This window comes from Bos indicus, chromosome 22, assembly GCF_029378745.1.
Source record: "Bos indicus isolate NIAB-ARS_2022 breed Sahiwal x Tharparkar chromosome 22, NIAB-ARS_B.indTharparkar_mat_pri_1.0, whole genome shotgun sequence".
Taxonomy (NCBI): Eukaryota; Metazoa; Chordata; class Mammalia; order Artiodactyla; family Bovidae; genus Bos; species Bos indicus.
Genome location: NC_091781.1, coordinates 53,319,547 through 53,342,070, shown reverse-complemented (window position 1 = coordinate 53,342,070; position 22,524 = coordinate 53,319,547). Strand labels below are relative to the sequence as shown.

The 22,524-nt window shown below is 51.1% G+C and overlaps 2 protein-coding genes across 11 annotated transcripts in view; one reads left to right on the top strand and one right to left on the bottom strand.

Annotated features, from left to right (window-relative positions):
* The window catches only part of FYCO1 (FYVE and coiled-coil domain autophagy adaptor 1), a 103,770-nt gene that overhangs the window by 24,871 nt on the left and 56,375 nt on the right, over positions 1–22,524 (bottom strand). For all 6 annotated transcript variants that reach the window (XM_070776811.1, XM_019984330.2, XM_019984326.2 and 3 more), the window contains 4 exons: positions 20,384–20,551; positions 17,713–17,862; positions 16,799–16,998; positions 14,165–14,309 (listed from right to left, as the gene is read on the bottom strand). In XM_070776811.1, the coding sequence (XP_070632912.1) occupies positions 14,165–14,309; positions 16,799–16,998; positions 17,713–17,862; positions 20,384–20,551 (663 nt within the window). The remainder of the gene's footprint in view (positions 1–14,164; positions 14,310–16,798; positions 16,999–17,712; positions 17,863–20,383; positions 20,552–22,524) is intronic.
* CXCR6 (C-X-C motif chemokine receptor 6) lies at positions 838–6,228 on the top strand. 5 transcript variants are annotated; one of them, XM_070776816.1, is made up of 3 exons: positions 887–968; positions 1,466–3,676; positions 4,360–6,228. In XM_070776816.1, the coding sequence occupies exons 2-3, from the start codon at positions 3,569–3,571 to the stop codon at positions 5,401–5,403; spliced, it is 1,152 nt and encodes a 383-aa protein (XP_070632917.1). In that variant the 5' UTR covers positions 887–968; positions 1,466–3,568; the 3' UTR covers positions 5,404–6,228. The 5 variants fall into 5 exon arrangements, with proteins under 5 accessions (XP_019839890.2, XP_070632917.1, XP_070632916.1 ...); XM_070776815.1 differs by having other exon boundaries at positions 953–968; positions 1,199–3,676; XM_019984331.2 differs by lacking the exon at positions 1,466–3,676 and having other exon boundaries at positions 838–968.

Below are 22,524 nucleotides of genomic sequence, written 5' to 3'. Positions count from 1 at the left end.
CACGCTGAGCGGGACAAGCACATCCAAGTCAGTGTGTTTGACCAGGTTCAGGCCCTTCTGTCATCACCCTGTGAACTGGGCCTAAGTGACACGGTTGGCTTGTTGCTGGGAGGAACTCATCTCTCAAAGCTCAAAGACTCCAAAATGTGAGGCTGGCTCCCTGTGAAGGGATGTCTTGTTGAGAGAGACAAGTCCTTCAGGATTTGGTTCAGCCTGTTCACTGGTGACCCTAGCCATGAGAAGCAGGGCGGTGAGCACCACCCGAGTGGAGAGGGTTTAGGAGGCAGGGCGACATCAGGCCCTCTGGCAGACCCATCTCTAGAAGCCATCTGGCCCACTGGCCTGCTGATGATAGACACCTGGGCTTGCATCCTGGCAGTGGCAGTTATTGGCTGTGAGCCATGAGGGTTGTTCTCTGGCTATGGTCCTCTGTATTCCCATCTATAAAATGGGATAATACCTACTTGCAGGGTTGCTATGGGGATCAGGGCTGTCATGTATGTTGGAGGTGCACACACACAGAACCCGGGCCATACCATCAACTTTGCATTGGTCCAGACCCAAACTGCTCCAAGGGAACATACGACTAGTGGATGAAATAATTTTAGGGTATAAATGCCACCATCTTCAGTGGACTACCAGTGCCAGGCCTGTGCATGGCTCCCCTTTGGTTTACAAATTAAAACCTTCTCAGATCCTGGTAAAGGGTAAGATCCCAGCCAGGATGCGGGGGTTGTGCAGCATCGGAGCCACTGCTTTGTCTCTTTGACCCCCAAATTACACATGTGCAGGCTGGGTCATGTGGATTCTGACCTGCAAGATGGGGAAGGGCTGGGTCTCCTATCATCACCAACTGAGGACTCTTCACAATTACTCAACGGAAACCTGGACCACATCAGAGACAACGGCAGACCTTGCTGCTGTGAGCAACCTCGTCTGATCAACAAACTGAAAGAGCAGCTCTACCGGTGAGTCATTTATCTTTTTCTTTATAGTTAAAAGAGGGGCTAACCCCACGTTTTGGGGGGATTCTCAGAGTCCTGCCTGCAGCGTGGTACAGTCAAGTGCCAGGGTTTTCAAGCTCAACTGCTCTTGGCTCAAACTCCAGCTCAGCCACTTGCTGCCACAGGGCTAGAATAGAGGACTGTGACTTAATCTGTTTCTGTAATATGATGCTGGTAACATGATGTGCCTACAGTGTGGGAGACCCGGGTTCAATCCCTGGGTCAGGAAGATCCTCTGGAGAAGGAAATGGCTACCCACTCCAGTCCTCTTGCCTGGAGAATCCCATGGACGGAGGAGCCTGGTGGGACATGACTGAGCGACTAAACTAAAAACTAAACATGCTGCTGACAGGAATGGTATAATCACGCCTCCCCAGGAGATAAGGGGAGGCTAACTACCTGTGTTTGTTCACTGACTAATCTCTTTTCCCTTTTTTTTTTGTTTCCTTCCCATTTTATAGGACCTTTGTTAGCTTATGGTTTACTTTCTTTTCTCCATGTACATCAATACACAACTGTAACAGCTTTCGAAAATACATAAAATTTTAAATGAGGAAGGGAAATAAGTCACTACTAATTCTACAAGTCAGGGGTGAACTGCTGATAAAATGTAATTTTTGTTCGTTTTAAAAAAATTTTTGTCAAAACCACAGAGCTGATCGTAGGTTCTTAAACAAGGTCCATAGAGGGATTTAGAACAGAGGGATTTAGAGTTCATGAATCCCTGGAATTGCAGGCATGTATGTACATCATCACTGAGGGAAACGATGTGCAGCTTTCAGGAGACTCTCAAAGCGGTTTCTGATCAAAGAAGGTTGAGATCATGATCAATGTCACATTCACTTTGTCATTTATTCATTGTAATAGTAACAGCCAAATAGTATTTCACATATCTACTTTGTGCTTACACTGTTTTGAGCAATTTAAATGTATTTTGGAGGGGGCAGAAACTGGGAGACTGGACTGACATATACACACTCCTACATAGCTGTATAGGCGGGGAATTCTACTCAACACCTCTAACGGCCCATATGGGGAAAGAATCTAAACAAAGAGCAGACGTATGTATATGTGTAACAGACTCCCTTTGCTGTACAGCCGAGACTAACGCAACACAGTACATCAACCATGCTCCAAGAAAAACACTGTTTAATGCACTGTATTTTCCAAAGTCAAGGGTGCTTCCTAAATGTTTCAATCATATTCTATTTTATGCCGAGATTATATTTTCTTTATTCGTTATCAAATATATACTATTTCCAAAGTTGGATATATTATTATCGTTTTAAATTTTCACAAATCCACCTAGGACTTTGGTTAGAGAAAATAAAGAAATGAGTGCTTTTAACATTTCTAGAAGAGAAAGTAATTTTTCATACTCTATCTGCACACAACCATGCAGTCCCAATCTGTTAAATACTGTTTAAGTTTACCAACCGTTACAGATGAATTTGCACGGGTCCTCTGAGGAAACTGCAATGCCAGTGTAATGCATTTTTAAAGGGAAGAGTAAGTCAAGCAATAATGCAGACGTGACATTACCGTCAACGTCACGTCCTAAATGATAAACGTTTTTGCCCCCACGTGAAGCAGTAACACAGACACGTCATCGTTGGGCCCACTTGACCTACAGCCCAGAGACGGTGGGGCACAACGCCTCCGGGCTGGCCTTTCGCTCTTAGAGCCAAGGGTTTGTGGTCCAGGAGGAGGGACTTAGCACTAAGCAGTCCTAGCCCAAAGGCAAGGTCCTTTCTTGGAGCAGGAGGGTGCTCTGACTCTACGAACAACCAAGGTGGTAGCACTAAGGTGGACGTCCCTTCTAGTCAGGACCCAGCTGGGGAAAAGTCAAGTCCCTGAGAAGACCAAAAGCAGAAATCATCTCTCTTGCACCGTCTTATCTGGCTGGTTGATATTCTGCCTTTGCTGGACGAAGGCCTGTTCTTCTTAAAGCTCTCCTTGAGGTGCCAGTGGGTTATGGCACTAGTCACTGCACGAGCCCCTGCGTGCTGAGCGTCTGCGGGTCACTGACCTGACCCCCCAAGGCTGATGCTGCCAAAGCTGCCCCTGCTCCCACACCAGACGACGTCACCCCTGGGGCTGGTCTGTGGTCCCCAGCGGGGACACAGGGCCCAGAGCAGGGTCACAGGGGGTGATAATCTTGAAGGGCTAGGACCCCCAGGCAAGAAAGACAGCTATTTGGTCTCTGCTATAAGCAGCCCCACTGCAAGGCTGGCCATCGGCCCTGTTTGTGGCTGCCCATCCCCCTGACATCCCATTTCCATCAGCTCTTCCGTTTGTTAAAGGAGACCCCTGAGCTCTATCTACACTGTTGGTTGTAAAAGCTAGAGCAATGTTCCCTTCTCAGGTAATCTATCATGAAGAGATTCCTGAAGACCAAAGAGGCCCTGAGGGTGGAATATCATACACAGACAAGGAGGGGGAAGGCTGGGGTTGGTCGTGAGGAGAACCGCCCAGTTCCCTGGGCAGGAAGCCACTCAGCCAAAGCACTGGGCAGCCTGGGCTCTTCCCCGACCTGTCTCCCCATCACAGGAAGATGAGGCAGAATGAACAGGCCACCTGGGGCAGGAAGGACCCAACTCCTCTTGGTTTCCAGGCCCATCAAGGTGGACCCCCCTCTAAGGGGGATATTGCCATGGCTTTCACAATTCCAGGTACAGGGGTCAACCTCACAAAACATGGGGCACAGGCTGCGTGGGTACCTGCTGTGAGGCCCAGACAGATGAAGACAGCCTCCCCACTGAAGACCAGTGCAGTCCTTCCAAAAGGACATGCTCCCCATTTCACCATGTGATGACCTCTGCTTCCAAGGCCATTTAGCACAGGATTTTCTGGAATGTGGGTGGGGTCCTGAGAACTTTACTGCAAGTTAAGGGTCCCTGGCTGAGCAGTTTCCTCCCAGAACAGGCTGTCCCCAGTATCCTGGGCTGTTACCCAGCAGAACAGTGGGAGCGTTTAGAAGCTGACTATTCGCCCCCTACGTGTAGGCAACAGGGCAGTGGGAAGACAGGAGGGGGCTTCCTAGGAGGCACTAGTGGTAAAGAGCCTGTCTGCTAATGCAGGAGACTTAAGAGATGCAGGTTCGATCCCCAGGTGGGGAAGATACCCTGGAGAAGGAAATGGCAACCCACTCCAGTATTCTTGCCTAGAGAATCCCATGGACAGAGGAGCCTGGTGGGCTACAGTCCACAGGGTCGCAAAGTGTCGGACATGACTGAAGTGACTTAGCACACATACACGCACATTTGCACCCTGAATGTGGGCAGTGGGACAGTGGGAAGACAGGAGGGGTCACCCTCAACCCAAATGCATGTAATTCCTGTGGTCTGACTCCCAGGGGTCCAGCAGAACAGACGACATGGCTGAGTACAACTACGAAGACCTCGGGTTCTTCAATGGTTCCAACGACAGCAGCCAGGGGCACCAAGACTTCCTGCGGTTCAGCAAGTTCTTCCTGCCGTGCATGTACGTGGTGGTGTTCACCTGCGGCCTGGTGGGAAACTCCTTGGTGCTGGTCATCTACGTCTTCTACCAGAAGCTGAAGAGCCTGACAGACGTGTTCCTGATGAACCTGCCCCTGGCTGACCTGGTGTTCGTCTGCACTCTGCCCTTCTGGGCCTACGCAGGCATCCATGAGTGGGTCTTTGGCAACGTCATGTGCAAAGCCCTGCTGGGCATCTACACGCTGAACTTCTACACGTCCATGCTCGTGCTCACCTGCATCACCGTGGACCGCTTCGTCGCGGTGGTGCGGGCCACCAAGGCCTACAACCAGCAGGCCAAGCGCATGGCCTGGGGTAAGGCCATCTGCTCGTCCATCTGGGTGGTTTCCCTGCTGGTTTCCTTGCCGCAGATCATCTATGGCAACGTCCTTTACCACGACAAGCCCTTCTGCGGTTATCACGAGGCCATTTCCACCATGGTGCTGGCCATCCAGATGACCCTGGGGTTCTTTCTGCCACTGCTTGCCATGATCGTCTGCTACTCGGTCATCATCAAGACCCTGCTTCAGGCTCGAGGCTTCCGGAAGCACAAGTCTCTGAAGATCATCTTCCTGGTGGTGGCGGTGTTCCTGCTGACCCAGACGCCCTTCAACCTCGTGAAGCTCATCCGCAGCACAAGCTGGGAGTACCACACCATGACCAGCTTCGACTACGCCATCACGGTGACGGAGGCCATTGCCTACCTGCGTGCCTGCCTTAATCCTGTGCTCTATGCCTTTGTTGGCCTCAAGTTTCGGAAGAATTTCTGGAAGCTCGTGAAAGATGCAGGCTGCCTCCCTTACCTGGGTGTCTCAGGCCAACACATGTATTCCGAGGACACTTCCAGGAGTGCTTCAGCGTCTCACAACGTGGAGGCCACCAGCATGTTCCACCTGTAGGGCTTGGGGAGGCTCCCGGATGTCATGGGAGCACAGCTGTGTCTTCCAGATGAGGCAGGCTTTGTGTATAGCGCATGCGTTCTCACGGAGAGGTTACCCAACGCCGCAGCTGGGGTGGGCTGCTGCTTCTCAGGCATGAACAGATCTGCTTTTTCACAGCCTAGCCTAAGCTCAAAGGGGAGTCTGAAAGCTGCCCGGGCTTTCCTTCCTCCACCCCAACAATACTGATGCCAGGAAATGACATGTGATTCTCAAGACCCCAGGTTCTCCTTCACTGAGAATGGGACTGGGACAGAGTTGATGAGGGGGACATGGCCAACAAAGGTTTTGAAGGCAGGTAAGAGTCTGGTTTCCAAGTTCTGAACACTTTTCTGACGGCTGGTAAGCAGGGGACATTAGAGCAGCCATGAAAACCAGTGCTGATCTTGGTGTCTTAGACCTTCATCACCAGGTGCCTGACAGAAATGAGTTCAGGTTCTGTCACATCTTTCGTTTCGTTTTTATAGAGATAGATGGTTAATCCTGCTATCTTTGCTTGACCCTGGAAGGACTAGCACCAGGAAACACGAATGGGCTGAAGCAAAACAGGGTTGGCTGAAGATTCCAGTGGGCCACAGAAGGCTAGAAAAGTGTGCAAAGCTGGGTGCAGACTGTCAGGAGTCTAAGCAGCACTTCTGAAATGGATCCTCAGTGGGTTTGCTCTTAAAATCTGAATTATTCAATGCCTCACATACAAATCATGTATAAATGTGTGTGTTATACACATACATGCATATCAGATAGCATATGATTTTTATGACTGAGAAATAAAACTTTTAAAATGTCTCCAAACTACTTTTACTCTCAGACACATTCTACCTTAAAGCGGTATTCCTGAATAAAACAAAGGTGATCACTCGTGGGCTCAGAGCACAGGAAATAAGTCTACGACTATCAACTCTGAGGGCACTGATCTATCGATATACCATTGGTAACAAACCAGCTTCTTCACTGCGGCTTCTAACCTCCTGCCCAGAACGAGAGGAGCACGTCTCACCTCTGAAGTGTGGTCACGGGATGAGACGGAGTTTTAAATGTCAGTCACTGGTTTGTCTATGTTTATTGTACCCCAGCACCTGCTCAACAGGCTTAAAGTGGCCTTTTTGACTCACGTGTTGCAAAACCACTCACTGAAACATGGAGAATACTTTGAGGACAGCTAGAGAGAGACCTTGGGGAGGGGGTCAGAACAGGCTGAACAGTGAGGTTTTGAGGCTTGGGGAGACCTGAGTCAAGGGCTGCTAAGACCAGCTGCACGCTGCTCAGTCACTTCAGTGGTGTCTGACTCCTTGCAACCCCATGGACCAGGGCCCGCCAGGCTCCTCTGTCCATGGGAACTTCCCGCAAGAATACTAGAGGGGGTTACCATGCCTTCCTCCGGGAGATCTTCCTGACCCAGGGATCGAACTTGTGTCTCCTGTATTGACGGGTAGATTCAATTCTTTACCACCAAGCCACCGGGTTAAGACCAGTTGGTAATGTCTTAGCCACCTCCACTTTGGTGCAGCGTGCACCCTAACAGTGTTGCCTCTTAGGCCGGGCATGCGGAGGGCTGGAGAGGACGCACAGCAAACACTTAGCACTCTGCATTTGGGGAGGAAGGCCCCCCAAATGGTGGTAGTGTCTTGGTGAGGTGTGGGAGGGTTGGCTTCGTGCCTTGCAGAGGTGCTGGGCATGGCCCAGCTGTGTAAAGGCTGGGCTTGCAGGGCCCACAGGGCCCCACCAACTGTTTCATAAACACGCTAAATACACCCATGGGGAGAGCTGCTTTACAGAGAGGGCAGGAGGGCAGAGAGCTCTGCTCAGGCCACAGAGACCATCTAGTGCTCCGTAAACACCAAAAGCTGACCTTTTCACTGTGACAAGGCTGACCTTTAACCTGTTTATGTTGGCTTCAGAGAGGTGGGGGTTGGTCACCCTCCTCTGTGCGGTCACCTTAATGCCAAGCACTTACGCTAGAGAGGCCATGAGCCCCTAGCGTCCCCAATAATACCCCAGAACAAGAAGCAGAGGCCCTAACTGGGAAGGAATGGGTGAAGTGTCTGGCCCAGTTTAGGGCCTCTGACCACACAGAGGAAAGCAGTGTGGTGTAAGGGGAAAGGCAGGGCTCTGGGGTGACTCAGATCCTGCTTCGAGTATAGCTTCACGTCTGTGCACCCCAGGACAAGGCAGGCGCACCCCCTCGCCCAAGCCTGTTTCACCACCTGTACCCCTGGCTGATGACGCCCTCCGTCCAGGAGCGCTGGGAGGCGGTGACCACACGCTCGGAGCCATGTTGGGGGCGGCCGCTCAGGCAATGGAGGGCAGCTGCTGGGACTGCTGGGTCCTCCCCTCCTGGGTGCCAGCCTGGCTGAGTCAAACAAGACCAGTCCCCTCAGGCCATGTGCCACCCCAGGCCTGTTATGTGCCCTCTGTCCAGGCTCCCCGCAAAAAGGTTCTGCACTGGCCCTTCCACAGCTGAGGAATACCTGCCTGCCTGTCCTGAGGAAAAGCGTGGCCGCTCCATCTTTTCCCGCTTCTCTGCCTCCCCAGGCACTGCTTGGGCCCACACTCTGACCTTACCTGCTGCCCTTGGGAGCAGAGATCATTTCCCCAACCCCCTCCTGGGCGCACGACACTCCGGGCAGCATACCCTGGCACAGCCCACGCAGCTTCCTGAGGGTTTTCACTCTGCACTTGTCCACAGGACAGCCCCGTGGAGCACAGGTTCCCTGTCTCAGAGCCGCCCTTCCCCTCCCTGCAGCGCTCGCCTCTACTTACACCCACTGCTTGACCTAAGGAGCCTGGGGTGCAACTGGCAGGAAGAGGTCGGGTGGGCTGTGGCTGCCTTGGCTGAGGCCTCAGGGTCTCCCCCTCCACCGAGTTCCCTGCACTTGCAGCCCAGGGGCAGGGCGGGGCCACACAATCCGAGATGCGGAGAACACAGGCTGACCCTGATTCCAGGGGCTACTTGGAGCCTGAAGCCCAGGATTCTCAGTGGGCGTCCTGCAGTGAGGAAATGGTGCTGCGGAACAGAAAAAACAGAAGTGCCTGTCCTGGAGGGGCAGAGGTGGAGCAGAGAGCACCGGAGACGGGGCGCTGGCTCCCCTTGTCCTCTTGGGGCAGCGCCCCTTCCACACACCACTCCTTCGTGGCCCACGGTACCTAATGCCCTTTGTTAGGAGGTTTGGTACTACCCCATTTTCCAGATGAGGAAACAGTTCAGAGAGATAACTACCTCACAAAGCACACACAGCAGAGCTGGGGCTAAAACCCTGGTGAAAAATCTCTTTACTTCCCTCAAATGTTGGCTAAGATAGATCAGGGAACCTGACAACTCTGTACTCATCTGAAGATGGAGATGCCAGGTTAACCCAAGTGCAGCAAGGCTTTTTGGAAAAAGTCAGCTTTCATTCCAATCCCAAAGAAGGTCAATGCCAAAGATGTTCAAACTACCACACAACTGCACTCATTTCACATACTAGCAAGGTAATGCTCAAAATCCTTCAAGCCAGGTTTCAACAGTATGTGAACTGAGAACTTCCAGATGTGCAAGTTGAATTTAGAAAAGGCAGAAGAACCAGAGATCAAATTGCCAACATCTGTTGGATCATTGAAAAAGCAAGAGAGTTCCAGAAAAACACCTACTTCTGCTTCATTGACTACGCTAAAGCCTCTGACTGTGTGGATGAAACAAATGGTGGAAAGTTCTTAAAGAGATGAGAATACCACACCACTTTACTTGCCTCCTGAGAAAACTGTATGGAGGTCAAGAAGCAACAGTTAGAACTGGACATGGAACAACTGACTGACTCAAACTGGGAAAAGAGTACATTAAGGCTATATATTGTCACCCTGCTTATTTAACTTCTATGCAGAGTACATCATGTGAAATACTGGGCTGGATGAAGCACAAGCTTGAATTGAGATTGCCAGGAGAAATATCAATAACCTTAGATATGCAGATGACACCACCCTAATGGCAAAAAAGTTAAGAGGAACTAAAGAGCCTCTTGATGAAAGTGAAAGAGGAGAGTGAAAAAGCTGGCTTAAAACTCCACATTCAAAAAACGAAGATCATGGCATCCAGTCCCATCGTTTCCTGGCAAATAGATGGGGAAAAAATGGAAACAGTGACAGACTTCATTTTCTTGGGCTCCAAAAACACTGCAGATGGCGACTGCAGCCATGAAGTTAAAAGATGCTTGCTCCTTGGAAGAAAAGCTATGACAAACCTAGATAGTGTATTAAAAAGCAGAGACATTACTTTGCCAACAAAGGTCCATATAGTCAAAGCTATGGTTTTTCTGGTAGTCATCTACGGATGAGGAAGTTGGACCATAAAGAAGGCAGAGCACCAAAGATTTGATGCTTTTGAACTGTGGCGCTGGAGAAGACTCTTAAGAGTCCCCTGGACAGCAAGGAGATCAAACCAGTCGATCCTAAAGGAAATCAACCCTGAATATTCATTGGAAGGACTGATGCTAAAGCTGAAGCTCCAATACTTTGGCCCCTTGATGTGAAGAGACCCTGATTCTGGGCAAGACTGAGGGCAGGAGGAAAAGGGGGCAACAGAGGATGAGATGGTGGGTTAGCATCACCCACTCAATGGCTATGAGTCTGAGCAAACTCCAGGAGACAGTGAAGGACAGGGAAGCCTGGCGTGCTGTAGTCCATGGCATCAAACATGACCGAGCGAATGAACAACAACAAAAGGTGGCTTTCTAACCTCAACCATGTTCACCATTTTGTGTTCTCATTTTGTTTGAAATACCACGCATTGGATCTCCTGGTTGGTGATAAACCCACAACAGTTCCCCGAAGCGTTGACCACAGAGCACCCGTTCTAAAGTAGGTGCTAACTAAGATACTCTGTGGGTTGGCGCAGTCTCTAGAGTTTGGACTCAGTAATCCTGGGCATCAGGCAGGACGTTCTTTGGTAAAGACACCTGAGCTCCGAGGTGCAGCAAACCAGGGCCCATGCAGTAGATACCACAGCGTGATCCTTGACCTCACAGCTCAGGGAAAACATCGCAAAACAAGGCACCTGCATGGAAGGCTTCCCACATGGTACACACCCGAGCCTCTTAACTCCGTGGGAGTGGATATGGCCCCGTCTTGGATGTGCCAGGGAGGAAGTTCAGTTCAGGGGGCCGTGGTGAACCTAGAGACAGCGAACCAGGGCCTGACCAGGAGCGTCCGACTCTGGAGCTCAAGCTCTTCACTGACATGGTCTGCTCAAGAGGGGAGGCAGGCCTGGGGAGGCCAAGGACTCGAGGCCAGCCCTGCTGTGGGCGAAAGGAGCTCTCTTTCCTTCTCAGCCCGCTTCAGGCCTGAGAACAGCTGGGCCTCTGTCAGGGAGATGGCTGAAGGTGGGCCTGGATGACTGTGGGGAAAGGTGTGCATGTTCGCGGCGTCTGGAGAATGTCAGCTTCCCATCTGGTGAGGCCTGTGCCCCGGGGCCACTCAGAGGCTGCTAAGGGATCGGCGGCATCCTGCGAGCTCTCCCTGAGCGCCTGGGTTCTGGGACCTCTTCCTGTCCTGTCACAGCCAAGGGGCCAGGGCAGACAACTGTGTTTGTCCTGAGGACACGTGTGTGGAGCGGGGAGTGGACGAAGGGTAAGGAAGGAGGGCAGCTCTTTGATGGGAAGATGGGGAAACGGGGCCAGGAGAAGGCGGCAGTACGCTGCAAAATGCATCTCGTGCCCGTGACTAGAGGGAGGGGTTCTGGGTACAAAGCTTGGTTCTGACGCTTGCAACCCCCTGACCTGGAGTGAGTTACCTGGCCTCCTGAGCTTCAGTGCCTCGATACAAGAAACAGGGACCATAACCCCTACCCTGTGGAGGGCTGGGCGGGGACCAAGTGAGGGCGTGCAGACGCAGCTCCAGAGGGAAAAAGCTCCAACAAGGGCTTTTAGCAACACGACCTCCAGGCGGCCTCTGTTCTCCGGATTAGAACCCTGGACCACTTCTTACTTTGGACTCGCTGTTTTCTTTCTCTAAATCTCTTGGCAAGGGCGTGTACACACACCCAGGCTCTGTACCACCCCTCTCCCCACCACAGCTTTCTCAGACTCCTGGTGGTTTTAAACCTAAGAAAAAGCTGCAGGAGACACAGGTGTCTGCCTCCAGTTAATGTGTAAGCAAGGTGTGAGACAGGGCATGCCCTGAACTGACTCGGAGGGCTTACCCTTCGCCCAAACAGACTAGGCACAGGACTGCAGACCCATCCATTAACCCCGGATCTGCCTTGGACGCTGAGGCCAGCATGCTGGCAGTTTCCTTTCCCTGGAACGCTTCCTGATTTCCCACGACTGAAACACACACGTTTGTCAGTGGTCAAAAGACCTTCTGCTTTTGCTCCTACTAGGAAAGGGGAAGATGAGGGGTGAAGTGACAGGGGAGCTTCGGGGGTACTTTCTCATGCACCTGAGAGCCCGAGGCCATCTCCAAGGCCCTGAGGTTCTGGTCTGGCTCACCTGACCCCTGACCCACCTGGCCAGGAGTCAAGGCACAGTCAGCGAAGAGTTGCCAGGTGACAAAGGAAAAGGGTGGCTTAGTGCAAATCCATGGGGGTCAGGGGGGACACTGCAGGCTCACGCAATCAGGCAAGGCTTCAAGGTGGGCCTTTCAGAAGGAAAAGCAAAGGCCCACGGTCACAGTGAGCACCTTTGCTTGGGTGATGGGGTTGGCTGTATCCTTGACGCGAGTTCACTCACCTTCAAGCCTGAGCATAACCGAGTATAGGGACACACGCTGGAGCCTAAAATCTCCTGAGCTGAGAGCCTCCCAAGATTAAGTGCATCTCCTCCCATGCAGCAGAAACCCCAGATGATAAATCTGACAGACTGGTGCCAACCCTCCTCTGAATTCTGGGCATGAAGAAAGGAACAGAGATCTCAGCATGAGTGGGCAAAAGCCCGCGAAGCTCCCAGCCTGGATGGAGAGTGGGCCACGAACTGTGCCCACTCAGTGTGTGCCCCCCACACGGGGGCCCTGTCAATTCTCCCCCGAGCTTCTGAGCAGGCAGTGCTTTGCACAAGAAACTGCATTTCAGCCGGACCCCGGGGCTGAGAAGCACCAAGTGAGGCTGCCAGGGAGGGGAACTTGACCTTTGCTTGGGTCCCCTGACTTAAACTCTCGCCACCTGAGCACGGTGGCACTTGATGCAGTTATCTCATTTATTTAGAAATGAGCCCTTGCACCACTCTCCTCACAAGCTTTGTTGGAAAACAGCTGGCCCAGAAAAATTGGGGAGGCCGATGGAGAGCTGGCACTGAAGGATGGATGGCCCTGTGCCAGACGCCATCCATCTACAGCAGTGAAAGGTTTGGAGGGTCTGGGTCATGGTGATGGGACAGGGCCCAGGCTGGCTGGGGGAAAGTCCCTCGGTTCCATGGAGTGCTGGGTAACAGACTTGTCTATATTTTTTTATTGCTTTTAGAACTCTGGGGCTCGAAGAGGCCTTAGCTGAAGCCAGAGGAACTTCTGAGAGAAACCGCTTGAGAGAACTGAAATTAATCTGAGCTTCCTTTCTTGTGGCACCATCACCAGGCCTGATGAGTAGTTCTATGACGTGGTTTTTAAAGAGCAGTGTGTTGCTCTGAGCATGGCTGTGGCAGCCCAGGAAGGGCTGCTCTTCTGAATCATCCAGCAGAAGTCATCCCGGATCTCTGCTGCACGTGAGCACGTGCACTTCAGTCCCCATGCTGACGTTCTACCCCCAGCGCCTCAGAACGGGGCTGCTTTTGGAGATAAGACCATTAAAAGTGACAAGTCGCTCAGTCGTGTCCGACTCTTTGTGACCCCATGGGATTCTCTAGGCAAGAATACTGGAGTGGGTTGCCATTTCCTCCTCCAGGGGATCTTCCCAACCCAGGGGTCAAACCCAGGTCTCCCACATTGAAGGTGGATTCTTTACCATCTGAGCCACCAGGGAAGCCCAAGATCATTAAAGAAATTAGTTAAAATGAGGCCAATGAGGTGGGCCCTAATCCAATCTGACTGGTGTCCTTATAAGAATGGAAGATTAGGACCCAGAGAGACAAGGGTGCACATGCCCAGGGTTGGGGCCGACCACATGCAAAGACAGAAAGAGAGCGGCTGTCTGCAAACCAAGGGGAGGTCTTGGGGAAAGTAAACCTGCTGGCACCTTGGCCTTGGACTTCCGGAATTTGACAAATTAGATTTCTGTTGTTGAAGTCATCTGGTGTATGGCATCTGTCATGGCGGCCTAAGTGGATTAATATAGTTGCCCAAGACAAAAAAGGCTTCATGGAGTTGCTGAAATCAGGAGGACTGCTGACAGAAATGCCCAGAAACTCTCTGACAAGGCTCCACGCTGACCACTCCCCGAGTCCTGGTGCTGTTCAAGGGCCACCTGCCCTGAGCACTGTTCTCAGGCACCTTCCCTTAATGAAAGACAGGCGACCCTGCTTCTGAGCTTTCCTAATCCTCCAATGAGAAAGCACGAGGCCAGGGACGTCCCTGGTGGTCCAGTGGCTAAGACTCAAGCTCCATTACTGGGGGCCTGGCTCCAATCCCTGGTCAGGGAACTAGATCTCACACGCAACTAAGAGTTCGCACGCCACAACTAAGGTCCTGCACACTGCAACGAAGACTGAAGACCCTGAGTGCTGCAACGAAGACCCCGTGCACCCAAATAGATATTTTTTAAAAAAGAAAGAAGGCACGATGCCAGGCACTTCATGAGAACTCAGAAAATGGATGTGAGTCTACTCACTGCTCAGCCACATTTGGGTCAAGAGAGTCAGTCTCAGTAGGTGTCTCAGGCAAGGAGGAGCCGGACTCCTGTATCTGGCACAACTCCTCATCTGTGATGATGTCAAAGGCGGCGTCATCCGGCGGCCGGCAGTCTGTGTTTGCACCTGGGGCACAGATGTGAGCAGAGAGAGAGGAGAGACGCATGGTCATGCACAGGATGGGGAGGGAGTGCAGCTACGCAGGACGAACCAGGAGGACGCACCCTGCAGCACTCGCTCAACCGACAGCAACTCTGTCGGGATGGAAACAAAGGGCTGTTGGGATGTTTCAGAAAAGCAGATGAGGGGACTACAGGTGAGACTGAACGCACAAAGTAAGTGTCTTCTCTGAAGTCCCTTAGGCAGGGGCGTGGAGGGGTTTTAAGCTCTAACATGTTCTCTGAGGCCCCTTACTTAGAAGGAAAAAACTTATCAAAACCTTATCAGGAAAGAACCTAACAAAAAGATAAACATACTTCCCTGCTGCTGAATCCTTGCTCCAGCAGACACACACCTCATGCATGCTTCTTTGAGAGCAGGAGTCTGTGTGACCTGCATTTCCATCTCAGTCCACTAGGGGGTGGAAAAGAACTGACCCCACCCCCCTACCTAACCCCACCAACCCCACCCAACCCCCCCAACCCCTGAAGCTTGACAGAATTGTGCCTAACCCTGCAGAGCACTGGGTAGGAAGGACGCTGTGTGGATGCTGCTGTTCTAGTCAGCCCCACCCCGCCAACAAGCACCCTCCTGCATGTGATGGAAGCTGTGATGGCAGGCCTGAGATGAAGAAAAGGCAAGTAAGACAGAAAGACAGGCAGGGGAGGAGGCAGGAAATATCAGAAATCAAAACAAGCAACCTCAGCACGCTGGCACCATGCCACCCTGTGTTGTCACTGAAACACCCAGAATGAGCCAAGCGTGTCAGGAGAAGAAGAGTTCATGTGGGCTGCAAGTTCCCAGTGGGCCCTGCCTCACGGCTCCTGGACGGGCCGGGCTTTAGGAGGGATGTTCTTCCTCTGGTCCGAAGTCTGCATAATGGAGGGCGGCTTGAGGCACAGGCTGAAAAGGGGGACCAGGACTGGCTTTTTTCCACAGGCCCAGCCACATTCCTGAACCCGCCTTTTGAGGCTGGCAGGAGGAAGGGGGAAGGAAGAGGAGGGAAGGGAAAATGACCAAGAGGGACCTAAAATGATACCCGCCGAGAGAAACCAAAGGAGCCCTAAACTGAGTGCTCTGCCACGTGTAGACTGGAAGACTCAACTCTGTTACTTTGGCAATTCTCCCTAGACTGCTGTAGAGACTCAGTGCAATCCCAACCAAAATGTCACCAGGATGTTTTTGTAGAAACTGACTAGTTAATTCTAAAATTTATATGGAAAAGTGTACAACCTAGAATAGCCAAACTTTAATAAAGAAGAAAATTGGAGGACTCACCCTGCCTGATTTTAAGACTTATTATAAAATTACGGCAATCATAACAGTGTGGTATTGGTGAAAGAAAAGGCACGTTGGTAAATGGAGTGGAACAAAAAGTCCAGATACCGAATCATACATAAAGGCAACTGATTTTTGAGAAAAGCACAAAAGCAATTCTATGGGAATAGACCTTTCAACCAATGGTGTTGGAATAACTGGACAACCATTTACAAAAAATGAATCTTTGGGCAAAGCTTGCATCATATAAAAAAATTAACTCAAAATGAACCATAGACCTAAACGTGAATCTAAAACTATAAAACTTTTAGGAGAAAACAAAAGAAGACCTTTGAGTTCTTGAGTCAAACAAAAAGAGATATGATATTAAAAGAACAGGAAAAAATTGACCCATAAGAAAAAAAACTGATAGACTGGACTTTATCCAAATTATACTCATCAAAAGAAAATTTAAAAAGACAGGATACAGGTTGGGAAAAAAACATTTGTAAAACACATATATGATAAATAAATCATACTCAGGATATATAAAGGGCTTTCAAAATTCAGTAACTTTTAAATAACACACTAATGCTGTGCAAAGTACACTTCCCCATCCTTGAGCAGTTGTTTGTATCTAGTATAAATAATGGAGCCGGCCAACCTCCTTGATGATCCATTTAAACAAAAGAGGAGCTAACAGTGTCTCTGAAGGCTGGCTGGCCTGAATCCAGACTGAGGCCGAGGAGGGCAGGGCTCTGGCTACAGGAGGCAGTGGTGTCTGAGCACAGACAGCGCTCACTGCCACCCGAGTCACTGCAGTTCTGCCTGAGAACATGAGCTACTGGGAAGACAGGGAAGGATGCGCTCATTTCCAGATTCAACGCCTGGCCTTCGGTTATCCCGGGACAGAAGTTCGGGGCTGGGGCCTGGGAGACAGCATTTTCTAAAGCGTGGGGTGGCATTCCACCGGTGGTACATGAGTTAAGAGGCAAACAGATTTCACGTTAAATAATAATGCTGAATCATATCAGGAGAAAGTTATTCCCTTTTCAATTCACTTTCATCCTAATTACATCAAAAAGAAAGTTTCAGTGCCTCACTTTGGAAGTACTGAACTAGGCATGGCTCAGCTAAGCAGCCACAGTGGGGCGGTGGGGAGGGTGGCCCCGGGGAACAGAGGCAGTGGGGGAGCTGACCTTGGCCTCCGGTGGCCTGGGCCGGGGATTGCGTGGGGCTGGGCTCCCCCTGGCTGGTGCCCGAGCTGCTGCTGTTGGGAGAGCCGGGGCTCTCGCTCAGCTTCCGGAAGCAGGCCCGGCAGCAGCGCTCCTTCTTGCCACCGTGCTTGCTCACGGCGTAGTTGTTGCAGCAGTAGTAACAGAAGATGCGGCCGCATATCCTGGGGACGACACGGGCATGGGCTGTAAGGATGCCACACAGGGGCCGCGAGCGCCCTGCTCGGCGCTGGAACTGGGCTCCGGACGCCACACGGCTCATCACACCCAACTCTGCCCGCTCTGGACCATGGCCTCAAGGCCCCTTTCCTAAGACTCCAAGAAAGCCGCCTGGGTGACACCTAATGGGAAGTTTTACTTCCTAGGGTCCTAGCAGGCAGGCTGAGCCCCCTTCCCTGACATTATGATGCAGGTGGGCATCCCACGCCTGGGTGCTGGGCTCTAAAACCAAAGATGATTCTCCACGCCCCCGTCCCAACTTGAAATTCATTCCCGCCTGCCCATCTTCGGGTCCTGGGGGCAGGGAGGTCTCTGCTTCCTCTGGCAGAGCCTCGGCCCCTGCTCTCTCCATAGTCCATCTCCCCTCTGATCCCCACAGGCCAAGCGAGCATCGAGACTTGGGTCTCTGGGTGTCCCACATCCCTGGGGGCCCCCTTACTTCTGCCCACATGCCCTGTATTCAACTCTCTTCCCTTTCGGGGATCCTTGAGTGTCCTGCTGGGACCCTGCCTAACACCCCCTCCTCAACTGGTTCCCTCAAAACTAAAAGACAACATGCTCTTCCTAGACAAGCGGCCGCCATGCCAACGCCTGCCCTAACTCCCCGTCCGGAGCCCTCTGCTCTGGCTCTGGGCCCTGCCCACGAGCCGCCCGCTGACCTGCAGTGGTGCCTCCGCACCATCCAGCTGAACTCCCGCTTGCAGTCGAGGCAGTGGTTCGCCTCCATGTCCCCGGGCCATCTCTCCTCAGCACTGAGCTTCTGCTGGAATTCCAGGGCATCTGACTTCTGCCAGAGAGCATCCTTGTCCCTGGGACAGAGCCACATTAGAAAAACAGAAGAAAGCGTCCATGAAAATGACAGAACTACCTCTGGATTCACTTCAAAAGACTGCTTCTGAATTTTGCAAGACAGGAGGGGAATTCACTTTTATTGATACCGAGGTCACCTGTCACCCCACAGCAGATCCAGACTCAGCAGGAGTCCCCCAGTGTGTGGGTCCTGATCTGACACCACACATGTGAAGGTATGGGGGCCTGTGGGGTCCATAAAAGGCTCTGGCAACTGCAAAGACCTGCCAGCACTAACAAGGGTCACCAGCTGCCCAGGGGTCTAAATGACCGTGTACACGGCCACTGGGAGGTTAGGCTGTCACGTGCTGCCACAAGTACACGACAGCCAGTGTGCTGTGAGCCAGATAACCAGGAATATACCGCCCACCCAAATCTTCAGGATGTTTGGGACCCTTCTTGTTTTTACGGTTTAAGTAATAATTAATGGCCCTGGCAACATGTGAGCCACTGATGACTGAGAGCCACACCAGAGCCACCAGGCCCTGAGAGAAGCTGGCACTCTCATCAGTCAGGGACTCCAAGTCAACCAAAGACTGTTCCCCTGAAATATAAACCAGAACATGGACTTTTCAGGAATGCCTGACATTGTCAGGAAGCAGAAAGACTCATGTCTTGTGATCAGCATCGTTCTCCAAACTGGGCCACGGCTTGTTCTGTCTGGCCCCAGGAGGCCAGGCGCCCAGACCCTGGCAACGTGGCAACTGTGTCAGGACCTGGGCTTTTCCAACAAAAACTTCTGGAAGGTGTGTGAACGCAGAGGTCACAAATGCTGAGTCCCTAGTCTGCAAATTGATGGCACATGGGCAGAGTTTTCAAGCTTCCAAATTAGTCAAAATTTATTATTGCCAATTTGCAACCCCAAATGAATTAGTACATTTAGGCATCGCTTATGCATGGCTGCTGACACTGTAAAGAAAGGGCTAACCAGATTTTATGTGGTTCTTGAAAGAAAGACCCAAAACTATAAACCAATTTTATGGAGTTTTTTGGACAAAACTTTGAGTCTGAGCCAGCGTCTAGTGGAGCAGGGATTTTCAACTCTTGCTCACTGATACCTGGACCTCACTCCCAAGAATTCCACTCTGGTTGGTCTGGGTGGGGTCCAGACCTGAGTGTTACTTTAGTTATTAGCTCCCCTAGTGACTCCAATTTGCATCAGGGTTGAGAACCACTGCTCTAGTTATAACTGTCAATTTATAGGCTACACAAAGAGGGAAGAACATGTTAGATGACACTATAGAGATGTAATCAGCAAAGCCCAGGTTACAGGAAACTCTACCAGATAAATGGCCTGCTTTCTTTAAAAGTAAACTGCAAAGGAAAAGAAGAGAGATGGTGGGGAAACCATGCCTAAGTAAGAGAGATCCAAGAAACGTATCACCATGCAACACACAGACCTAATTTAGATTCTGACTAGAAAAAATTATAAAGCAATTGGAAAAATTTCAAAATGACTAGATACTTGATGACATTGGGAATTAGTAAATTTTTAAGCATAGTAATGATACTGTGGTTGTTTAAAATAAGCAGTCCCAGTGTTAGGAAGGCACATACCAAAATACTTGTGGATAAAATGACAGGAAGTTTGGGATTTGCTTCAAAACAGTCTGAGGAGGTGGGAGAAATGGGTAGGACTCCAGGAAACACAAGACTTGGTCATGAGCATAATGCTGAGGCTGGGTGACAGGTACCGAGGGGCGCATTCTGCTATCTACCTTTGTATTTTTGAAAACTTCTGGGACTTCCCTGGAGGTCTAGTGGTTAAGACTCTGGGTTTCCACTGCAGGGGCCACAGGTTCGATCCCTGGTCAGGGAATTAAGACCCCACAAGCCACAGGGCGCAGCCAAAAAAGAAAGATACCCATACAAAAAGCTTTATAAATTTTTTGGAATGACTTGCCAACATTTAAAACTCAGACCAATTTCACATAAGAATCCAGATTTCTACCTTCTCTGAAGTGAGGGGACGTGCCAGCAGCAGCGCAGCCTGCCCTCTGGTTTCTCAGCCCCTCCAGCCCGGCTCGCACATTCACACCACTGTCTGCTGCCTGAGTGACGAAGCACACAGCTGCTACCTGATGCACTGGAGTTTGGGGCCCCGAGCGCTGGGAAGAGTCGGATGGAGGAGAAGGAGAAAAGGACTCCTGAGAGAGGGGCAAGGGAGTGGAGAAGTCCCTGAGGATGTTAATCATCTTTGACTGTCACTCTGTGGCTGAGTACATGGAGAGTTTGAAAACAATTAACGCAGCAATACGAAAACACAAACCAGACGCACACTAGTGGGAACAATGAAATCCTGTCTTTTAAGGCTGCCAAGGGCCTAAGTAGACCCTGTTCATGTGTGTGTGCCCTTACAACAGAACACAAGCAGACAGGGCCCACTTCCCTGCAACAGTCCCTTCAGGGAGAGTCACACTTCCTTCAAGAAAAGCCAAGCTCAGGGGAAGCCCCCGGCCCCTGGTCTGTCCCGACACTCACCTGAGCAGCTCTATCAGCCGCTCCTCCAGGTACTTCTTGGTTCTGTTCAGGTCATCCAGGTCAGCGAGCATCTTCTGGTCATTCTTCTCCCTTTCTGCCGCCTCCTGGCAGAGTCTGTTGTAATATTCCTGGGCCTTTGTGGTGGCTCTTTCAAGTTCCTTCTGGGTCCTGGTGGAGGAGTGGTAAGTAGTTCTCATCACCCACTATTTCCAGCTTCCCCCTTCCCCCGGGCTAATCCCAGCCTCTAATAAGCAGTCCCGCTGCCCTACCAGCCTTTGTCTTGGGGGAGCCCCTTGCACTGTTCTGCTCACAGGGTGTATATTCAAACCTTAAGCCTTCAAACCTCCTCTCACACACCCAAACTCTTCACACATTGCTACCCCCACAACAAATACAAGGGACATTCGGGAAAGGAGGTTGACCTCAGGTCACTAGGAGCACCCCAGGTGGGTCAAACTCCGTACCACTTTTCTTTGGAGAAAACTGAGGTTGTGAAAGGAGCCCAATGGGTGAGGTGCATGGGTTTGTGACGGGGGGTGGATATGCAGAGGAAAAAGGAGTCAGAACAGGAAGAACTGAGGCGCAGCTTCCTGGAGGTGACCAGGCAGAGGAGCATCTGTCCCCCACGATTCTCTGGGACTCTACACATGAGGTGTGGCACTGGGCACAGAGCAGGCACTAACTCTGAATGGCCAGGAGTTCAACCTGAGGCTTCGAGGCCTACGGAATCCTGCTCTGGGTACTGCAGAGTCTCAAGCTATGAGAGGGGCTGGCTGAACCAGAGTCTGCCCATCCTTGCCCACTTCTCACTCAGCTCACTAGTTCCCTAAGGCAGTGGCTTTCCAAGGATGGTTTATGAACCAAGGCATTCACAAAAGCTCCATAAAACTAGAGGGCTGCACCTGACCAATCAATCTGTATCTATTCCAGCCTTGCCATGTCCAGCAAAAAGTTGTCAGCAGGCTGTTTACGAGACACTGTCCACCGAATGATCTTGGGGACACATAGATATACACACAGTTATAGCATTAAAAAAAATACTACCAACTTAGGAGGTTCTATTTAAGTTGTCACACGAACATGACCTGGCTAAGGGCAGCCAGAGTACTACAGGAATTGAACTCTGAAAGGACAGTCAGATGAGAGGAAACACACATCTAGGCTACTACGCATCCAATGTGGTCTGGATCTCCCGTTGAGCCTGGGGCAGGCCTAGAAGCAGGTGGTAGGAGATGGGTGGGAAAGCTAAAGCCTCAGGGAAGTTTGATGTGTCTGCTTCTGCTGGGAGCACACATGCAATCCGGCGCCAGGATCCCTGCAGGATGAGCCTGGCCCCGTCGCTGGGTGGTGGGCTGATGATGCACAACTCCGGGGCTGCCAGGTCTGAAGACGCGGCAGCCTTGGGGCTGGACACAGGGAGGGCCATATTTTAAGGTTAAAAGAAATGATGACGAAAGGGTGACGGCAAGACGTGTTCTCCACAGACACAGCACCACAGAGTCTGTGGAGCATCAGAAGACAAGCTGATCCTGCTCCCTGGCTCGCTCGCTCACTCCTGGATGAGCTGGGAGAACCTCACACTTAACCCCGCAGCCTGTCATTGATGAAGAACTCAGGTCAAAACTCATATTGGGGAAAACGTGCACACACATAATTCACAAACCAGTTCCCCCAAACAAAACAAAATACAATAAAACACAAAACTATCTGTCTATATATTTTTTAGGTAGTTGTTCAGAAAAAGACTCTGGAGCCAAATGTTCTAAGTTCTAGTCCTGCCATCACCACTTACACACTGTGACCCTGGGAAAGCGACTTCACTCTTCTGAGCCGCATTTTTCTCTTCTATAAAATAGGATAAATAATAATACCATCCTCACAGGACCGTTGGGAGGATTAAATAGGCAAGTAGATTTCAAGCATTTAAAATGGTACCTGCCACATTTTAGGCTTAAATGTTTGCTGTTGTTAGTATCATGACACTTGCCCAATTTTTATTTCATTTGATTTTTACCAAAGCATGAAGTTCCTGAACTGAAATATGCCCCCCAGAGACGACAATGGATTAAGAGAAAGGTTCCCTGCAGCTTCTACAGGCTTGTGACAGGCCGACTGCCAAGGAGCTCTGTGGCATGCTTCCG

What these genes read in the sequence shown, in the direction of transcription:
- CXCR6 (XM_070776816.1), top strand. Translation starts at nt 3,569, where the DNA reads ATGAACAGGCCACCTGGGGCAGGAAGGACCCAACTCCTCTTGGTTTCC. An exon ending in CATGGCTTTCACAATTCCAG is followed by an intron (nt 3,677 to 4,359) that starts GTACAGGGGTCA and finishes TCTGACTCCCAG; the next exon opens with GGGTCCAGCAGAACAGACGA.